We start from the raw sequence: 20,572 nt of genomic DNA, 5'->3' as shown, positions 1-20,572 counted from the left end.
GCTTGGCCAACAAGGCCAAAAACATTATTAAAGACCCCACCCATCTCTATCATGGACTCTTCATCCTGCTGCCCTCTGGTCAAAGGTACTGCAGCATACGGAGCAGAACAGCCAGGTTCTGCAATAGCTTCTTCCCCCGAGCCATCAGACTCTTGAATTCGCAATAATCAGCCACCATTATTTTATATGTGAGTTACTTATTTCTTTTTTAATCAATTTTTATTATTTGGTGTTACATTGTGAGCCAGATGCAATGGAATTTCGTTCAAGTATGCACTCGTCTGGCGTATAGTTTTGAATGACAATAAAGTTATATTCATTCATTCAGTTTCACTTATCCAATTTTAGACAGTTCCTCTGTCCCTCTCTTCCCCTCCCCTTCCCAGATCTCCCTCTATCTTCCTGTCTCCACCTATATCTTTCCTTTGTCCCGCCCCCGACATCAGTCTGAAGAAGGGTCTCGACCCGAAACGTCACCCATTCCTTCTCTCCTGAGATGCTGCCTGACCTGCTGAGTTACTCCAGCATTTTGTGAATAAATAATTCAGTTTGACTGTTTCATTCTCTAAAGTATTAGTGTTTAGAAGAGAACAAATGGATGAACTATATTTAGATTTTAATAAGATGATACATCATGGGTTATGTTATACGAGAATTTTGCCTGAACATAGTGCTATGTTTAAAGCTTATAGCGCTGCTATTGCCAGTAGCGCCATATTTGGAACCCATAGCGCAGCAGCCGACAGGGCATTGTTTAAATGTCCACGCGCTAAGCTGACAGCGATGTTTAAAACTTTGCGCGCCAAACCGGCAGCGCCGTGTGTATGACCTTTACGTGCCAAGTCCGTAGCGCTATGTGTATGACCTTTACGTGCCAAGTCTGTAGCGCTATGTGTATTGCTTTGCACGCCAAGTCTGTAGCGCTATGTGTATTGCTTTATGCGGCAGTCTGCAGCTGATAGCGCTTTGTTTCCAAAGAGGGGGCGCGCGGGGGGGGATGCAGTCCCCTGCCATTGGTTGCAGTTTGAATTTGGGAGCAGCACTATTGGCCAGGACTTACCGGCGGTCATTTCAATAACTGATTTCTTCCTGTATAAAGGCAGGCAGTGGTAAGCCATAAGGTAGTTCTTGACGAGAGGGGTTCACCGATGGGCTGGGTTGCGGTCAGCCCCGCGGACGGAGGCTAATAGAGAGGGAGGTGTGCTGCTGTGGGACGGGCCCCTGCGCACACCGAGTTAAGTATTGTTTTTGTCCTCTCTCGTGCCAATAAAACTGATTTGTAACTTAACAGACGAGTGTGCCTTTTTTTTTGTTCTACTAGTCAGATCCTTGAACCTGTTCCCTTGTAACACGTTATTATCATTTAAAAAAGGCTCCAACACACGAGGTAAAACACTGGTGTAGATGGAAGATAGGCAAACTGAAAACAAAGAGTAGGTTAAAATAAAGCTCTCTTTTTGTTTGGCAAGATGTAATATGTGCCAGACTTAAAAATTTTAGGATTTGTATGATGACTTGGATGGAGGTATTCCAGTTTGACAAATTTGCTAAGCAAAAAGGCAGGAAAACAAGTGAAATATGAGGAACCTACAAAGGGATATAGGGGCGAGAAAGAACTGCAGATGCTGGATTCAATCGAAGGTAGACACAAAATGCTGGAGTATCTCAGTGGGACAGGCAGCATCTCTGGAGAGAATGGGTGACGTTTCGGGTCGAGACCCTTCTTCAGACTATAGGAATATAGGTTATGTGGTGGGCAAAGATCTGAAAATGAATAAGAGTGAGAAAATTTGAATCGATCTATCTGCTAGGAGGGAAAAAAAGATTATCACCTAAATTGCAGTACCCTGATACACAAGAGGGATCTGGGTTTCTTAAATGTATGATTTGTAAATGGGCAATATGGTTTTCCACAGGTAATTAGAAAAACAGACAAAATGTTATCATTAATTGCAAAAGAGGGGAAGTTTCCTTCAGTTTTTTTGGGACACTGCACATTAGAGGTCACCCTATTTAAAGGATGTTTAATACAACGGAAGCAATTCAAAGAAGGTTTACTAAACTAATACTTGGAATAGACAGATTGTCTTGAAGAAAAGGTGGATAGTTAGCCTTATATCCACTTAGAAGTCTTGATTGATAGAAAAGGTCCCGATTGGTCTTGACAAGATAGATGTGAAGAAGTTCCCTTTTATAAGAAAATCTAGTGCTGGGGAGGAAACAAAATCACTGTTCAAAAGTAAAGACACTCATTTAAAACAGAAACAAGGCAAACAGGTTTTCCCTTTAGAATTCTGTTTTTTAAAGGGCGGCAAAAGCATTTAGTTGCTGAATATTTTTAAGACAATTCGACCAGGGAGGTAAATTATTGAAAAGATTCCGAGCGGGTTTTAATTTATGCTTGGAAAAGCGGCGAATAATCAAAGATGGTCAGAATCATTTTATTACACGAGATCCTGTCTGATCAATGCAATTCAATTTTTCAAAGAGTTACCAAAATGTATTGCCAATAGAAGTGCAGTTAGTGTAGTCAACATAACATGCAAATTTAGATTGATAAGAGAGGCTGAGGGCGATTGTGAAGGGTTGCTTTTGTGATTGGAAGCAAGCGAACAGTACTGTACAATAGGGATCAGTGCTAGATCCTTACAGTTTATAGTTATTATCAATTTGGATATAAATTTTGGGGATGCAATTAGCAGATGACCCAAAAATTGATGGTGATGTTCATAGTGAGAATTGTTGGCAGCTGTTGAATGATATTGATCTGCTTGTAAGATTGGCAGATAGAATCCCGATAAATGCCAGGTGGTGACAATTGGGAGGACTAAAAAGTGTAGGTCTTAAACAATGAAAGGTAGGTCTCTGGGAAGTATTGAGATACAGAAGGACCTAAATGTACAAGGAAGGGCATGTAGATAAGGCAGTGAAGAAGAAATATGGGATAATTACATTTATTAGACAGGACAAGGAATATATGAGTAGGGAAGTAGCCATACAATTTTATAAAACATTGTTTAGGCCATAACTGGAGTTTCCTTCCAATGGTGTAGTGAAAAATAAAAATGTTTTGTTATGGTCACATTATAGGAAGGATGTCACTGGATTGAAGTGGGTATCGAGGCGATTCACGAGAATATTTACCAAGAGAGAGCATTTCCTTTACAAAGGGAAGAAATTGGATTGATTAGGCTTATTTTTCTTGGAGCAGAAGTAGGGAGGGGGTGAGAGAGAATAGGATGGGAAACTGATAGAAGCACACAAAATTATGAGAGGTAGAAAAACAATAGATCATAGAAATGTTCACCTATAGCAGAGGTACCTAAATTAGAGGACTAAGAGGTGTACGCAGCATTGAACCTTTTCTATCGAGGTGTTGGAAAGAATCTGGAACACATTGCCGGAAAGGATGAAGGAGGCATGTACTCTCACATTTAAGAGGTATCTTGTTGAACACTTGAATCACCAAGACATAGAAAGCCAAGGACCTAGTATGTGGAATTGGTAGATAGGTACACATTGATTAATATGGACATGGACCAGCTTTTGAACTGTAGTTCTCTATGGATTCTTGGTTAGATACGGGGTTGAAAGGTAACACAGTCAGGAATGTGGAACTGGGCTTACAGTCAGATCAGCCATGATCTGTTGTGCAAGGATGATAGTGCAGGATCAAGGGGCTGAAAGCCCTACCACTCCAAACCCATAAGCTCATGCTATTTTTTTCCTCAGCCACCTGCTTACTTTACACGTTATATCAAGATTAGAATTTGCACAAAATCTCTCTATAAGTACATAATATGCAACAAAGAATGCAAGATAATTAACAAAACCAGACTGATAGCACTGAATTTACACACTCACTGGCGTTAATTTGGCATGCATAGGACTTCCTGTACATTAATCCATATTCATATTCCAACATGAATGTGCACTCGCATTTACAGTAAATTTCTCAGTAAACCCAACAATTTCCCAGTGAACCCAACAAGTTTTCCTGGCTCAGGAAAAGGGATTCTGGTTTGTTTAAAGAAAGCCCAGGAACAGTAACTCAGAACGGCGAGTCAGATGCCAAATGATCAGGACCTCCAAATAGTTGAATATCAGAGTTTTACTGTGTAACAATAAATATTTACAAGTTGTATGGAAAGCATGTCAATCAATAAAAGCATTTGTTAAAATTTTCTATGAATTGTTACTGACATTGATATTCAGAGGCAACAAGACATCGAGTTGGCAACAACAAAACATACAACACAGGTTTAAAAAAGACTAAAGCTATGCATTTCAGATTATCAACAGTATTTTTCTCTGCACATGGGGTACAATGTATCACATTAAACGGCAGCATTCTGGAATGTCGACAATATTCAAATAAATTATGACTGAACTCTTGGATTTAATTATCCAATAAGATTTTTTTTTAGATTTAGATTTAGAGATACCGCGCGGAAACAGGCCCTTCGGCCCACCGAGTCCGCGCCGCCCAGCGATCCCCGCACATTAACACTATCCTACACACACTAGGGACAATTTTTTTTACATTTACCCAGTCAATTAACCTACAAACTTGTACGTCTTTGGAGTGTGGGAGGAAACCGAAGATCTCGGAGAAAACGCACGCAGGTCACGGGGAGAACGTACAAACTCGAACATACAAACTCCGTACAGACGGCGCCCGTAGTCAGGATCGAACCTGAGTCTCCGGCGCTGTATTCACTACCGCTGTGCCATCGTGCCGCCGGCACTATTACATTATGAAAATTGTTGCACTTAATTTGTAACTTAAAGAATGGTTCATATGATTTTAATAATGCATCTTTTCACAATTTTGTTTCACACTTTTGAGCAAATTCAAATGCATTACAAGAATACATGAATTTAAACATGGTTGACTTCCTTGACAATCCATTGCAGAACAAGTCTTTTGACTACAATGCTGTCTTACATTCTCATTCTCCATATAATGTCATTAATTATAAATCGGGGTACAGCAATGTACAATGAAAAACTACCATGTTGCTTATGGAAAACAGAACAGTACAGTATAGGAACAGGCCATTCAGCCCAATGTCTATGCCGAACATGATGTCACGACCAACTCTTATCTGACTGCACATAATCCATATCCCTTCATTCCCTGCATATCCATGTGACTAGCCACAAGCCTCTTAAATGCCATTATTGTATTTGCCTCCAGCTTATTTCAGGCACTCGTCACTCTAAAAAAAGTGCTCCACACATCTCCCTTAAACTTTCTCACCTTAAAGCTATGACCTCCAGTCCTGGGAAAAAGGTTCTGTCTATCCTATCTATGCCTCTCATAATTTTATACACTGTGATCAAGTCTCCCCTCAACCTCTGGCATTCCAGAGAAAACAACCAAAGTATATCCAACCTCACCTTATAACTAATACCTCCTAATCCAGGCATAATTTTGATAAACCTCCTCTGCACCCACTCCAAAGCCACCACATCCTTCCTGTATTGGGGTGACCAGAACTGCACCCAATACTCCAAATGCAGCCTGGGCAAAGTTCTATAAAAGCTGCATCATGACTTCCTGAGTGTTATACTCAATACTCTAACTGATGAAGGCAAGCATTTCACTTGCCTTCTTTACCACTCTATCTACTTGTGTTGTCACTTTCAGGGAGTTATGGGCATGGACCCCATGACCCCTCTGTACATCAATGCTGTGAGGGGTCTTGCCATTAATTGTATATTTTCCCCTTACATTCAACAAAGGGCAACACCTCACATTAGCTCAGATTAAACTCCATCTGCCATTTCTGTGCCCATTAGCTTACCTATTTCGGTTGTATACTTGACAACCTTCTTCACGGTTCGCAACCCTGGCAATCGTGGGGTCAATTAGAAACCTACTAACCAACCTATTTACTTTTACGTCCAAGTTATTTAAATATATCACAAACGGAGATCCCAGTACAGAACCCTACTTATGGAATGCAGAGCTCCAACAAGGTGACTTCCTGAAAAGCATCTAAATAGTTTAAACAGGATTATTGCTGAAAATTTCAGATTGGAAAACACTGGTGTATACATCCTTAGTGAAATGCACACACAACCCATTAACAATACCACATTAGATACTGCAAGTTCAACAGCAAATTATATCTATCAAATTTGAATTATGCTAATTTAGGAACTTCAAACATAAGAAGTATTTTGTTACAAGGAAGGGCACGGACTAATGGTTTTTAAAGATGACTGTAATGTCGGAATATCTCCCAAGAGTTCGTGCTTTTCAGCCTGAGGCACTAGTTCAATTATTTGCTATATAAAATGTTTATGCATTATCAATTTTCAGTTTAATAATTCATCTCAACTTTGAAGATGCTGCACAAAAAGGAACAACACAACTAAGAAAGATTACAATGGAAATAAAAAATGGTCAAAGTGGAATTTGAGAATATTTCAAAGTAAAATACTGTGGAGTCATTCAGTGAGATAGCAAAAATCAGATCACTAAAAACAAGATCCATTAGTGATATGGAGGACCGTAGACACAACAGAGTGGCAATGAGATTTATAGTTGTAAATGGGGTTGTTAATGAAAAGAAAGTGCAGACATGTCAGAGAGGGACAAACTGGTATTTATGGAGAATGAAAAATGGGAAGACCAGTTTAGTTTAGTATAGTTGATTGCCACGTACTGAGGTACAGCTTTTTTGTTGTGTGCTATTCAGTCAGCAAAACAACAATGCATGATTACAATCAAGCCATCTACAGTGTAAAGATACAGGATAAAGTGAATAATGTTCAGTGCAAGATAAAGTCCAGTAAAATTCGATTAAAGATAGTCCGAGGGACTCCAATGAGTTTGATGGTAGGTCAGGACTGATCTCTTGCAAATACTGAAACAAGTTTCTTTAGGGATATGTGGTACAGGATGAACTCAAACTCAAAAAATGTATGTTACCAGTATAAAACTGTCAGAGCAAAATCCTGAAATTCCCGTTTGACATTATTGTGACAGCAGAGTCTACCACAAATGCAGCATTTCAAGAAGACCCAACTGCATGAGAAGATGTATCACAAAAGATACATGTTGTACAAAAACATGTCCAATCTTCCTTCAACTACAGGACTTAAATTGAGAGGCCCCTGAACTTATGAAATACACGGACTTTCATATACTTCCCGTGAGCTATAATTTTGTCATTTGAAAGATGGGGAGAGATATCAAATTGATCTGTAAGGGCTCAAATTCAGCGTAGCCATGTGGGTTTTATTGCAGGGGTGTAAAAAAGGTGTAAAAGCTCCAGCTCGATTATGTTGCCAGGACATCCTGTTTATGGCTAAGGGTATCCTTTGATATGGGCAACTGGCTTTAAGGCTTTGATGGTTAGCCATCCTTTGAAGTGTTAAGAAGAACAACTTGCCATATGGACTGCCCTTTGTTCCCAAGAAAGAAGAGGTCACGATGGACACAACGGACACGGAGGTCCCGAAAGAGACATAAAGATTTATAGGACATTGTAAAACTTGCCATATAAGGTAGCAACAGGAAATGTACTGGCACATGTATTTCAGGTATAAATATGTGTAATTGTTAGCATTCGAGGAGAGAGACTACACTAGCTTCCTAAGCGTTTCTAAACGCTTTGGTTTCTAGACTCTCTCCCACCTGGGTGAGTAGAATAAAGAGGTTAAACGAATTCGGTTGTCTGCCTGTTTTTTCTAATAGGCCACAGACTACAACAGATCCAGACCTACGATTTCTAAGATACTGCCACACAGACTGAAAATGCAAACCTAGATATTCTACTGTACACACGTGGGTTTGATGGACTGGTATGCAGCAGGGCAACATCGACCACTTTCATCATGGGCATCTCATCCCACTCTGCTGCTTCACTCGGGTTGACAATAAAAACAGGTTCGGAGAGTTAGATTGAATGGTGGTAATGGACCCGTTTGGAGCCTGTATCCCAGTGCAGATTTATGGAGAAAGGAAAGAGAACAAATTCAAGCAAAGAATTAAATGATAGAAAGAGGAAGATGGTGATCAAAGATTAGAACCTCAGGATCAGGTGGTCAGAGGAATTACAGAGGTCACAAGAGATCTTGGGTGAGAGTGGGGTTTGAGGATAATGATGAAAAGTTAACTGGGAACTTGCAGCAGTGAGGTCCCAAAGGATAATTGTGGTGAAAAGACAGAATTAACCCTAGAAGTGCTCAACAATGGTTGTTCATCGAATAACATTCTAAGATCCCATACTCTCAAAGCCATAGTGCATGGGAGAAAAGGTGTGACCCTATGGATAGCATGGCATGGAAATTATCTCAAGGGCATATTTTTAACTTACTCCAAGTATCTAGTTGAATTTCTAGACTGACACAAATGAACTTAATATTTCACTTCTCCACGGGAAATCCTCATGCAATTGAATTTCTACATAACAATCTAGATTATATCAATACAATTATCAGGTTAAAAAACACACCTCATTTTTTGAATGCACAATACAGATTTCAAAACAATACCATATTCACAATTTCCGAGGATTCAACTATTTCCATTTATATTATCTATTGTTACATTATTTGTTAATCACTTCATTTTATCTTTTGGAATTTCACCGTTCTTTCCTCCTACTGCTTTCTCTCACGTAACTATAATAAGATCCAATCAGTCTACTGAACTGAAATTTCAACTGTCTCTTTAAATTATTGCTACACCTTCCGATCATTTCTAAAAGTCTCATTGTTTTACTTTTGTGTGGCAAAACCAGTTAGTTTTGCAAAACAAAATAGCAGTGAAATAAATACCATTTAAATACCATGGACGAAGCAAAGCCTCTACTAAGATAAAGACAACTACAAATGACCTGTTTTCATTGATGCTTCAAACCGAGGAACACTTGAATTAACATAATAGTTTCATTCAAGATGGCAATGCAAGTAAATTTAACACAAAATGCTGTAAAATAGGAAAACTTACTCCAATGTCACTAGTAGGAGAGTAATTGCCAATGGTAACAGAAGGTAGAAAATGAAATAAAGTGGCCAAATAATACAAACTACACACAATTGTTGGAACTGTTGAAGAATACAACAGTTTCTACATGAACATTCAGTCAAATGCATAAAACTGAATTTACTCAGGTTAAAGCACAGCACATTTTATCTTCCTCAATCCAAACTCAACTGTAGTACCACTGCATATTTTTATGCTCCACAATACTAAGTGCAGGTCATTTACACTTGATAAAATTTGTATTATTTTAAGTTATCGGCCAAAAATATACAAGTAATAGCAGTGCTTCAAAATGGTCAGTTTTTGCTTTACATATACAATCACAATTTTTCCCACAATACAGACATCAAAACATCATGAAGGTCCGACCACTGAACTAGACAAGTGCATTATAAACAACGGCAAAGATCAAAATCTACTTATAAAATTAATGAGAGCAATGTGAAGTGCAGGTAGAAATAAAATTAACAAAATTAGTTGTAAAGCTTAAGATTGACACAAAATGCTGGAGTAACACAGAGGGACAGGCAGCGTCTCAGGACCAGCTCTGCTAGGCAGAGGAGTGTTGGAAGAAGGGTCTCAACCCCAAACATCATCCATTCCTTCTCTCCAGAGATGTTGCCTGTTCTGCTGAGTTACTTCAGCATTTTGTGTCTATCTTTGGTTTACACCAGCAACTGCAGTTCCTTCATACACATAGTTCTCTAAAGCTTGCCTTGATCCAATTCCGAGAAATGAACAACTATTTTGTAACACTTATTCAAGATTGCTATTCCATTTATGAAGCAATGTAGGCTCATAATTCAAATTAAATTTACACCATAACTACAATAACATTTTTCACTGTCACCATTCTAGTGGTCCCCCCCCCCTTTCATAATACAGGTTTCAAAGCAAAAAGAGTAAGTTTCTATTACTTTCTTCTAGATTCTGTTTCCTTTAAAACCACATCTCTGCTTTGTTTTGGGAACATAAATTAACGCATCACTTTGCATCTTTATATAGTTAATAATAATAATCATTCCTTCTTAGTAATCCATTGAGGCAATACTCTAATGTATCGCTCAGATTACATGGATAGGGATATAGAGGGAATAATTTACTTCATTTAGATGAGGTAACATATAGCTGATTTCAATATAAAGCATATTGAAACTGGTTCACTATTTGGATCATTTGTACAATATTATTTTTAAGTAGTTCATGATCCATGTCCTTGTCATCATCATCGTCGGCGGTCACTGGAAGCGAGTATGATTGTCCTCTCCATAGGGCCGGATCGCCTGTGCCTGACTTTGATTAACGTGGGGAGACTGGTGCACAGACAGCCACCACACGGTCCTTGACAGATCTGGGTCAGGATTCAGTGGCATAGAGTCCAAGATGATTGGAGACCCTACTCTGTTGCAGCCTTCATCCGCCTTCCCAGCCGTTGTGAGGCTCCACTAAAGTCAGCCATCATCCTCCACCTGTTCCACCGTTGAGGTCTTGGTTGGATTGCTCGTTGTCAGGGACCTCCCCTTCGACCTTATCGCCATGGCGATCCTACCAAGAGCATAGCTCTAGACAGCATTGTTCTCAGGATCTCAGGACCACAAGCTTCTCCATCACGACAAGGTGACAGTCCTTGTAATATGCAAGATAATAGGTTTTCCACATCTCACTGAAGTGAAACACCAACTTTAATTGTTATACTTTCTGGGAGCTCCCTTAATCTAACTGGTACATTATTATATTTACTATTTAACATAAAAAACGAAACATGTGATTACTGCTTGTAATGTAAAAATTGAAGCTCTTCTGGGATGCTCTTCCTGGCAGACATCCGGAAGTGATAAAATCGGAGATAGTCTGCAAGATGATGGTCTGGTGCTCATCTATGGGGTCATGGTCCAGCGGTGAGTCGGAGGTGGTGTCCGAGAGCTGGCACGTGGCCTCAGCGCGGTAGAGGTCAGCTTGCCAGACTACCGTGATACCTCCCTTGTCAGCGGGCTTCTATCTGACCCCCCAGCCTGCAACCTTATCGTTCCCCACTCCCGCATAGCCCAGCTCTCCCCAAAACTCATAACTGCCCTGGCAAACCCAAATGTTTCTCCCTACTCCTACCCCACTAAAATCATTACCACGCACCTCGACTCCATCCTATCCCCCTTGGTCCAATTCCTCCCAACCCATGTCCAAGATACCTAACAAGCGCATCGTCTCTTTAATGACTTCTGTTTTCCAGGCCCATGTTCCCTTATCTTTACTATGGATGTTCAGTGACTCTACACCTCCATCCCCCACCAGGAAGGCGTTTAAGCCCTTTGTTTCTTCCTCGACTGCAGAACCAGTCAATTTCCCGCTACTAACACTCTCCTCGGACTAACTGACCTGGTCCTCACTGAACAACGTCTCGTACGACTCCCCCTACTTCCTCAAAATCAAAGGTGCAGACATGGGCACAATCATGGCTATGCCTCTCCTCTTTGTAGGGGACGTTGAACAATCCCTGTTCCACTGGCCCTATCCCCAAACTCTATCTATGCTACATTGACACCAGAATCAGTGCTACCTCCTGCAGAACTCATGGACTTCATTAACTTCACTACCAATTTCCATCCTGCACTCAAATGCACTTGGACCATTTCCGACATCTCCCTCCCCTTTCTTGATCTCACCATCACAGGAGATTGACTATCGACTGACTATTATAAACCTACTGACTCCCACAACTATCTAGACTACTTCCCATCCTGCCTCTTGTAAAGACTCTCCAAACGTTTGAGTACACAGGAGTGTTGGACATTGCCCAATCCATCAAGAGGACTGCCCCCCCTCTCCCCCCATTAAACAGAACTACTGGAAGCACTGCCTGAACAAGGCAGCTAATATGATTAAAGACCCACGTCATCCTGCCCACCTTCTCTTCTTCCCGCTATCATTGGGAAGAAAGTGCAGGAGTCCGAGATCTGCTGCCTCCAGTTTCAAGAACAACTTCCTCACATCACCCATCAGGTTCTTGAATCACCCTGCACACCATGAACACAACCTCAGCACCAAACCACCGTGGACTCTGCATTTCCAAAGATGCTCTGTGTGTTTTAAGTTTTGTTCGACCATGCTCTAATTTATTAACAATTACAGGTAATTTATTGTTTTTATTTTTGTTATTGCTGTCTAATTAGTCGGCAAAGCTGCCATAAGCAGGAATTTTATTGTTCCTGTGCATATGAAAAATAAACACTCTTGATACCCTGCAGAAAAAGTAGGCTAACTGACACCAGGGGCTGTGGCAAATATTTGTTTGTGGACTGGAACTGAATGGATAATGGTATTCTCGAGGGACTGGTGTTGATGCTATTGCTTTTTTGAGGTGCGTGGGTGCATAATTTGCAGAAAACACTGAACTGCAAAGATGACATTTGCAGATCCATACAAAATGCTGGAGTAACTCGGCAGGACAGGTAGCATTTCTGGCAAAAAGGAAAAAGTGATTTTTTTTGTCGAGACCCTTCTTCAGACTCTCAATCCGAAACGTCACCCATTCCTTCTCTCCAGAGATGCTGCCTATCCCGCCGAGTTACTCCAGCATTTTGCGTCCGTCTTGAGTGTAAACCAGCATCTGCAGTTCCTTCCTACACATTGTTCAGTGTATCCATGGTTAAAGTTAGACACAAAATGCTGGAGTACCTCAGCGGGTCAGGCAGCATTTCTGGAGAGAAGGAATGGTGTCGTTTCGGGTCGAGACCCTGATGGAGTAATGCTTTGGGAGGGAGCCATGGAGGTGATGGGTCGAATAGCATTGGTTATACTCCCATAGCTATCTAGACTAAACTTCTTCCCATCCTGCTTTTTGTACAGACTCTATCCCCTACTCCCAATTTCTCTGTCCATGCCACATCTGCGCCCAGGATGAGGTTTTCCATACCAGGTCATCGGTCACCAGTCCCCATTCACATCACCCACACCAACGACAACTTTTTTATTCAGTCCTGAACACAGTCATAAAAAGTTGAAGTAACTCAGCAGGACGGGCAACTCTCTGGAGAGAAGGAATAGGTGGCGGGCGTTTCAGATTGAAGAAGGGACTCGACCCTAAACGTCACCTATTCCTTCTTTGGTGTAACCCAACATCTGCAGTTCATTCCTGCACTTTATATTCCGTCTGCTGCTTATTTATTAACAGACCACCAAAGGGCAGCCACCAGGTCTGGGTGCCAGTAGATAACCCGCCCATCCCGTCCCTGGCCCGGCCTCAAGCGGCCGCACAAGCGGGACGCCAACCCTTTGACAACCGGATGGCACTCACCTTCAGCCACCTCCTCATCCACGGCGCCTTTCACCTGGGAGAAACACCACTGCAAGTCGATGTTGCTGCCAGCGCCGAGCCCTGCCAAGCAAACACACCCCGTGAGTTAACGCAGGTTGGTGAGGGGAGTGAGGGGGGGGGGGGGACAGGGGATGGTGGGGAGGGAGGGGTGCAGGGGGGGGAGGAGGTGGGCGGGGGGGGGAGGAGGTGGGCGGGGGGGGAGGAGGTGGGGGGGAGGAGGTGGGCGGGTGGGAGGAGGTGGGCGGGGGGGAGGAGGTGGGCGGGGGGGAAGAGGTGGGCGGGGGGGGGAAGAGGTGGGCGGGGGGGGGGGAAGAGGTGGGCGGGGGGGGAAGAGGTGGGCGGGGGGGGGGAAGAGGTGGGCGGGGGGGGGGAAGAGGTGGGCGGGGGGGGAAGAGGTGGGCGGGGGGGGGGAAGAGGTGGGCGGGGGGGGAAGAGGTGGGCGGGGGGGGAAGAGGTGGGCGGGGGGGGAAGAGGTGGGCGGGGGGGGAAGAGGTGGGCGGGGGGGGAAGAGGTGGGCGGGGGGGGAAGAGGTGGGCGGGGGGGGGAAGAGGTGGGCGGGGGGGGGAAGAGGTGGGCGGGGGGGGGAAGAGGTGGGCGGGGGGGAAGAGGTGGGCGGGGGGGGAAGAGGTGGGCGGGGGGGGGAAGAGGTGGGCGGGGGGGGGAAGAGGTGGGCGGGGGGGGGGAAGAGGTGGGCGGGGGGGGGAAGAGGTGGGCGGGGGGGGGAAGAGGTGGGCGGTGGGGGGGGAAGAGGTGGGCGGTGGGGGGGGAAGAGGTGGGCGGTGGGGGGGGAAGAGGTGGGCGGGGGGGGGAAGAGGTGGGCGGGGGGGGGAAGAGGTGGGCGGGGGGGGGAAGAGGTGGGCGGGGGGGGGAAGAGGTGGGCGGGGGGGGGAAGAGGTGGGCGGGGGGGGAAGAGGTGGGCGGGGGGGGAAGAGGTGGGCGGGGGGGGAAGAGGTGGGCGGGGGGGGAAGAGGTGGGCGGGGGGGGAAGAGGTGGGCGGGGGGGGAAGAGGTGGGCGGGGGGGAAGAGGTGGGCGGGGGGGAAAGAGGTGGGCGGGGGGGAAAGAGGTGGGCGGGGGGGAAGAGGTGGGCGGGGGGGGAAGAGGTGGGCGGGGGGGAAGAGGTGGGCGGGGGGGAAGGGGTGGGCGGGGGGGGAAGGGGTGGGCGGGGGGGGAAGGGGTGGGCGGGGGGGGAAGGGGTGGGCGGGGGGGAAGGGGTGGGCGGGGGGGAAGGGGTGGGCGGGGGGGAAGGGGTGGGCGGGGGGGAAGGGGTGGGCGGGGGGGAAGGGGTGGGCGGGGGGGAAGGGGTGGGCGGGGGGGAAGGGGTGGGCGGGGGGGGAAGAGGTGGGCGGGGGGGAAGAGGTGGGCGGGGGGGGGGAAGAGGTGGGCGGGGGGGGAAGAGGTGGGCGGGGGGGGAAGAGGTGGGCGGGGGAGGGGGAAGAGGTGGGCGGGGGAGGGGGAAGAGGTGGGCGGGGGGGGAAGAGGTGGGCGGGGGGGAAGAGGTGGGCGGGGGGGGGGAAGAGGTGGGCGGGGGAGGGGGAAGAGGTGTGCGGGGGGGGAAGAGGTGGGCGGGTGGGGGAAGAGGTGGGCGGGTGGGGGAAGAGGTGGGCGGGTGGGGGAAGAGGTGGGCGGGGGGGAGAGGTGGGCGGGGGGACGAAGAGGTGGGCGGGGGGGGAAGAGGTGGGCGGGGGGGGGAAGAGGTGGGCGGGGGGGGAAGAGGTGGGCGGGGGGGGAAGAGGTGTGCGGGGGTGAAGAGGTGGGCGGGGGGGGAAGAGGTGGGCGGGGGGGGAAGAGGTGGGCGGGGGGGAAGAGGTGGGCGGGGGGGAAGAGGTGGGCGGGGGGGGAAGAGGTGGGCGGGGGGGGAAGAGGTGGGCGGGGGGGGAAGAGGTGGGCGGGGGGGGAAGAGGTGGGCGGGGGGGGAAGAGGTGGGCGGGGGGGGAAGAGGTGGGCGGGGGGGGAAGAGGTGGGCGGGGGGGGAAGAGGTGGGCGGGGGGGGAAGAGGTGGGCGGGGGGGGGAAGAGGTGGGCGGGGGGGGGAAGAGGTGGGCGGGTGGAGAGGGTTGAGTGGGTGGGGGTAGAGGGGTGGGTGGGAGGGGGTAGAGGGGTGGGTGGGAGGGGGTAGAGGGGTGGTGGGAGGGAGGGGGTAGAGGGGCGGGTGGGAGGGAGGGGGTAGAGGGGTGGGTGGGCGGGAGGGAGTGGGTAGAGGTGTGGGTGGGCGGGAGGGAGGGGGTAGAGGGGTGGGTGGGCGGGAGGGAGGGGGTAGAAGGGTGGGTGGGCGGGAGGGAGGGGGTAGAGGGGTGGGTGGGCGGGAGGGAGTAGAGGGGTGGGTGGGCGGGAGGGGGTAGAGAGGTGGGTGGGTGGGGGTAGAGAGGTGGGTGGGCGGGAGGGGGTAGAGAGGTGGGTGGGCGGGAGGGGGTAGAGAGGTGGGTGGGCGGGAGGGGGTAGAGAAGTGGGTGGGCGGGAGGGGGTAGAGAGGTGGGTGGTCGGGAGGGGGTAGAGAGGTGGGTGGGCGGGAGGGGGTAGAGAGGTGGGTGGGTGGGCGGGAGGGGGTAGAGAGGTGGGTGGGCGGGAGGGGGTAGAGAGGTGGGTGGGCGGGAGGGGGTAGAGAGGTGGGTGGGCGGGCGGGAGGGGGAGATGGGTGGGCGGGTGACGTGAGGGGGAGATGGGTGGGCGTGAGGGGGAGATGGGTGGGCTGTTGGGTGTGAGATGGGCGGGTGGGTGTAAGGGGGAGATGGGCGTGAGGGGGCGATGGGTGGGCGGGTTGGGGTGAGGGGTAGATGGGTGGGCGTGAGGGGGAGATGGGTGGGGTGGGTGGGTAGAGAGTCGGTGTGTGGATGGGTGTGTGAGTGTGAGTGGGTGGCAGTGGTGGGTGTGAGGGATGAGAGTGGGGTGAAGTGTGAGGGGTGAGAGGGGGGTGGGTGTGTGAGGGGTGAGTAGATGTGAGGTGTGTGAGGGGGGTGGGTGTGAGGGGGTGAGAGGTGGGTGGGTGTGAGTGAGTGAGTGAGTGAGTGAGTGGGTGTGTGGGGTGAGTAGATATGGGGGTGAGAAGGGGGTGTGTGGTGGGTGGGTGTGAGTGGTGGGTGGGTGTGAGGGGGTGAGAGATGGGTGGGTGTGAGAGGGTGAGAGGTGTGGGGGTGAGAGGTGGGTGGGTGTGAGAGGTGGGTGGGTGTGAGGGGGTGAGAGGTGGGTGGGTGTGAGGGGGTGAGAGGTGTGGGTGTGAGGGGGTGAGAGGTGGGTGGGTGTGAGGGGGTGAGAGGTGGGTGGGTGTGAGGGGGTGAGAGGTGGGTGGGTGTGAGGGGGTGAGAGGTGGGTGGGTGTGAGGGGGTGAGAGGTGGGTGGGTGTGAGGGGGTGAGAGGTGGGTGGGTGTGAGGGGGTGAGAGGTGGGTGGGTGTGAGGGGGTGAGAGGTGGGTGGGTGTGAGGGGGTGAGAGGTGGGTGGGTGTGAGTGAGTGCGTGAGTGAGTGGGTGTGTGGGGTGAGTAGATATGGGGGTGAGAACGGGGTGTGAGGTGGGTGTGAGTGGTGGGGGGGTGTGAGAGGTGGGTGGGTGTGAGGGGGTGAGAGGTGGGTGGGTGTGAGGGGGTGAGAGGTGTGGGGGTGAGAGGTGGGTGGGTGTGAGAGGTGGGTGGGTGTGAGGGGGTGAGAGGTGGGTGGGTGTGAGGGGGTGAGAGGTGGGTGGGTGTGAGGGGGTGAGAGGTGGGTGGGTGTGAGGGGGTGAGAGGTGGGTGGGTGTGAGGGGGTGAGAGGTGGGTGGGTGTGAGGGGGTGAGAGGTGGGTGGGTGTGAGGGGGTGAGAGGTGGGTGGGTGTGAGGGGGTGAGAGGTGGGTGGGTGTGAGGGGGTGAGAGGTGGGTGGGTGTGAGGGGGTGAGAGGTGGGTGGGTGTGAGGGGGTGAGAGGTGGGTGGGTGTGAGGGGGTGCGTGTGAGGGGGTGAGAGGTAGGTGGGTGTGAGGGTGTGAGAGGTGGGTGGGTGTGAGTGAGTGTGAGAGGTGGGTGGGTGAGTGGATGTGAGGTGTGTGAGTGGGTGGGTGAGTGTGAGGGGGTGGGTGAGAGGTGGGGGTGAGTGCGAGGGGATGAGTGCGAGGGGATGAGTGCGAGGGGATGAGTGCGAGGGGATGAGTGCGAGGGGATGAGTGCGAGGGGATGAGTGCGAGGGGATGAGTGCGAGGGGATGAGTGCGAGGGGATGAGTGCGAGGGGGTGTGTGTAGATGAGGGGGTGTGTAGATGAGGGGGTGTGTAGATGAGGGGGTGTGTAGATGAGGGGGTGTGTAGATGAGGGGGTGTGTGTGAGGGGGTGTGTAGATGAGGGGGTGAGTGTGAGGGGGTGAGTGTGAGGGGGTGAGTGTGAGGGGGTGAGTGTGAGGGGGTGAGTGTGAGGGGGTGAGTGTGAGGGGGTGAGTGTGAGGGGGTGAGTGTGAGGGGGTGAGTGTGAGGGGGTGAGTGTGAGGGGGTGAGTGTGAGGGGGTGTGTAGATGAGGGTGTGTGTGTGAGGGGGTGTGTAGATGAGGGGGTGTGTAGATGAGGGGGTGAGTGTGAGGGGGTGAGTGTGAGGGGGTGAGTGTGAGGGGGTGAGTGTGAGGGGGTGAGTGTGAGGGGGTGAGTGTGAGGGGGTGAGTGTGAGGGGGTGAGTGTGAGGGGGTGAGTGTGAGGGGGTGAGTGTGAGGGGGTGAGTGTGAGGGGGTGAGTGTGAGGGGGTGAGTGTGAGGGGGTGAGTGTGAGGGGGTGAGTGTGAGGGGGTGAGTGTGAGGGGGTGAGTGTGAGGGGGTGTGTAGATATTGGGGTGGTGGGGTCAGAAGGGGGTGAGTGTGAGGGGGAGAAGGTGAGCAAAGGCCTCTCACACTTTCCCCTGGGGGGAGGGGGGGGAGAGGCTGCCGCTCTTACCCGCCATGGTCTTCAGTTGCTCCCGCCGGCTGCGGGGGCGGGGGCTTGGCAGCGATATCGCGCGGCGGCGTCGGCTGGTAGCGGCGGTGAGGATGAGAGGGGGAGCATGGAGCAGCGCCGGCGGGGCGTCAGCGACCTGGCAACATGGCGGCCGCCGCCCGACCGACCACAGGGCCCCGTGACGTCGTGAGGCGCGCGCGCGGCCGCCGGCATCCTTAAAGGGGCAGCGTCCCGTCCGCGCGCGCGCCTCCGAGTGGTTGTGTGTGTTGTGTGAGAGCGCGCGCTTGTCCGCGCGTGGATTTGTGAGCGGGAGCGCGCGCGTGTGAGGAGCCCCTCCCCCCGTGACGCAGCGATCGAGTTGCTGCCTCGTGACGTTCCTCTCGCGGCGCCGGAGAAGCGCAGGCAGTTTGATCACGACGACATGTCCCTGTCTGCACGGAGACGGACACAAACAGCTGGAGTAACTCAGCGGGGAGACAGGCGGCATCTCTGGGGAGAAGCAATGGGTGACGTTTCGGGCAGGGCTCTGGTGGAGTCGAGACCCAAAACACCGCCGACTCCTTGACTTCTTGTGACATCTGACTCCGACACCAGCAGAACCAAAATGGCTCCCACTCCACGACACCGCTGGGCTGTGGAGTCAAGACCCACAACACCCGACAGACTCCTTGATTTATTTTGTATCCGGCTCCGACTGCACCAAAATTGCTTCGACTCCGACCTCACGACCCCCCACTCCACGTCGACCTCCACGACCACGAATACATTGAAGAGAGAGAGCTAGATAGAGCTCTTAAGGATAGCGGAGTCAGGGGGTATGGGGAGAAGGCAGGAATGGGGTACTGATTGAGATTGATCAGCCATGATCACATTGAATGGCGGTGCTGGCTCGAAGGGCCGAATGGCCTCCTCCTGCACCTATTCTATGTTTCTACGACCTCCGTCTGGACTCCACAGCCCTGGTTTCGGGTCGAAACCTTTCTTCAGACCCTTGCCTTGCCTGTCCGGAGTTTGTACCTTCTCCCCGTGACCCGCGTGGGTTTTCTTCGAGACCAGCTTTCCTCCCACACTCCAAAGACGTACAGCCAGGTTTGTCAGTTAATTGGCTTGGTGGGAAATTGTCCCTAGTGTGTATAGAGTAGTGTTGGTGTGAGGGGATCACCCCCCCCCCCGAAGGGCCTGTTTCTGCACTGTATCTCTAAACTAAACTAAAAACACAGCCAGCATCATGTACGACCCACACCATTCTGGCCCCCTCTCAATTCATTCCTCCCGGAAGAATGCATTAGAATCTGAAAGACCCACCACTCTTTACCAGGTTTCTCCTGTGTAGGAAAAAAACTGCAGGTACTGGTATAAATCGAAGGTAGATAAAAAGTGCTGGAGTAACTCAGCGGGCCAGGCAGCATCTCTGGAGAGAAAGGTCGTCCCGAAACGTCACCCATTCCTTCTCTCCAGAGATGCTGCCTGGCCGGCTGAGTTACTCCAGCATTTTTTGTCTTCTGCTTTCTCCTTATGCAGATTCTTAACTGACTGACTTCTTCCAGTTTTTGTTTTTGGATCCCAAGTTATGCAGGTTTATTAGTTTTTCTAAAAGGAATTCATGATGTGAAAAGAGAGAACATGCGTGGTAAACGTAAAGTTTTTTTGCATTTCTTTGTTTATATCTCTCGTTTCCCTTTCCCCTGGCATCTGAAGAAGAGTCTTGACCCGAAACGTCACCCATTCCTTCTCTCCAAAAATGCTGCCTGTCCTGAGTTACTCCAGCTTTTTTCCAAATTAGTCTATCTAAAGCAACTGCGGTTAGCTGACAATTATCTCACATGGAAATATCTGCAATATCTGGACAAATTTGTTAGTGTGGAGTCACATAAGGATCTATCAATGAACCATTTATTCACAAAATGCTGGAGTAAGTCAGCATGTCAGGCAGCATCTCAGGAGAGAAGGAATGAATTCCTTCTCTCCTGAGATGCTGCCTGACCTGCTGACTTACTCCAACATTTTGTGAATAAATACCTTCGATTTGTACCAGCATCTGCAGTTATTTTCTTACACTATCAATGAACCATGGTAGAAACCTTATTCAGTCGAGGAATGCAATTCACAGCATCAAAAACTTAACATTAAGAAAACGAGGAGAAATTCTATGCCAAAAGGAATGGTTAGTGTGTGAAACTTACTATTACTAGTAGTGTTAATGTAATAAAAAGGAGAGAAAAAGGAATAGAAAGTTGAAGAAACGAGAAAATGCAGATGCTGGTTAATTGAGTGGTTGCACGTGCCCTCTGACCCGCACTCATGCAGGGGTTCCCAACCTTCTTTGTCCCATTTACCCCAGGCAACTTTTCAAAAGTAAGTTTACCCCACCCTGTTTTGTTCA

At 49.3% G+C, this 20,572-nt stretch overlaps 1 protein-coding gene across 1 annotated transcript in view; it reads right to left on the bottom strand.

The window, feature by feature from the left end:
- ppp2r2d (protein phosphatase 2, regulatory subunit B, delta) overlaps nt 1–18,439 on the bottom strand; it is a 56,567-nt gene extending 38,128 nt beyond the window's left edge. Inside the window, exons 1-2 of the mRNA XM_078413656.1 lie at nt 18,190–18,439; nt 13,296–13,376 (exon numbers count right to left, since the gene is read on the bottom strand). Of these exons, the coding sequence (XP_078269782.1) occupies nt 13,296–13,376; nt 18,190–18,196 (88 nt within the window). The 5' untranslated portion in view covers nt 18,197–18,439. The remainder of the gene's footprint in view (nt 1–13,295; nt 13,377–18,189) is intronic.
- Nucleotides 18,440–20,572: the final 2,133 nt, after the last annotated feature.

The sequence above is a fragment of the Rhinoraja longicauda genome, chromosome 16, assembly GCF_053455715.1.
Source record: "Rhinoraja longicauda isolate Sanriku21f chromosome 16, sRhiLon1.1, whole genome shotgun sequence".
Taxonomy (NCBI): Eukaryota; Metazoa; Chordata; class Chondrichthyes; order Rajiformes; family Arhynchobatidae; genus Rhinoraja; species Rhinoraja longicauda.
Note: the sequence above shows the minus strand (reverse complement) of the source record. Positions and strands in the feature narration are given on the sequence as shown.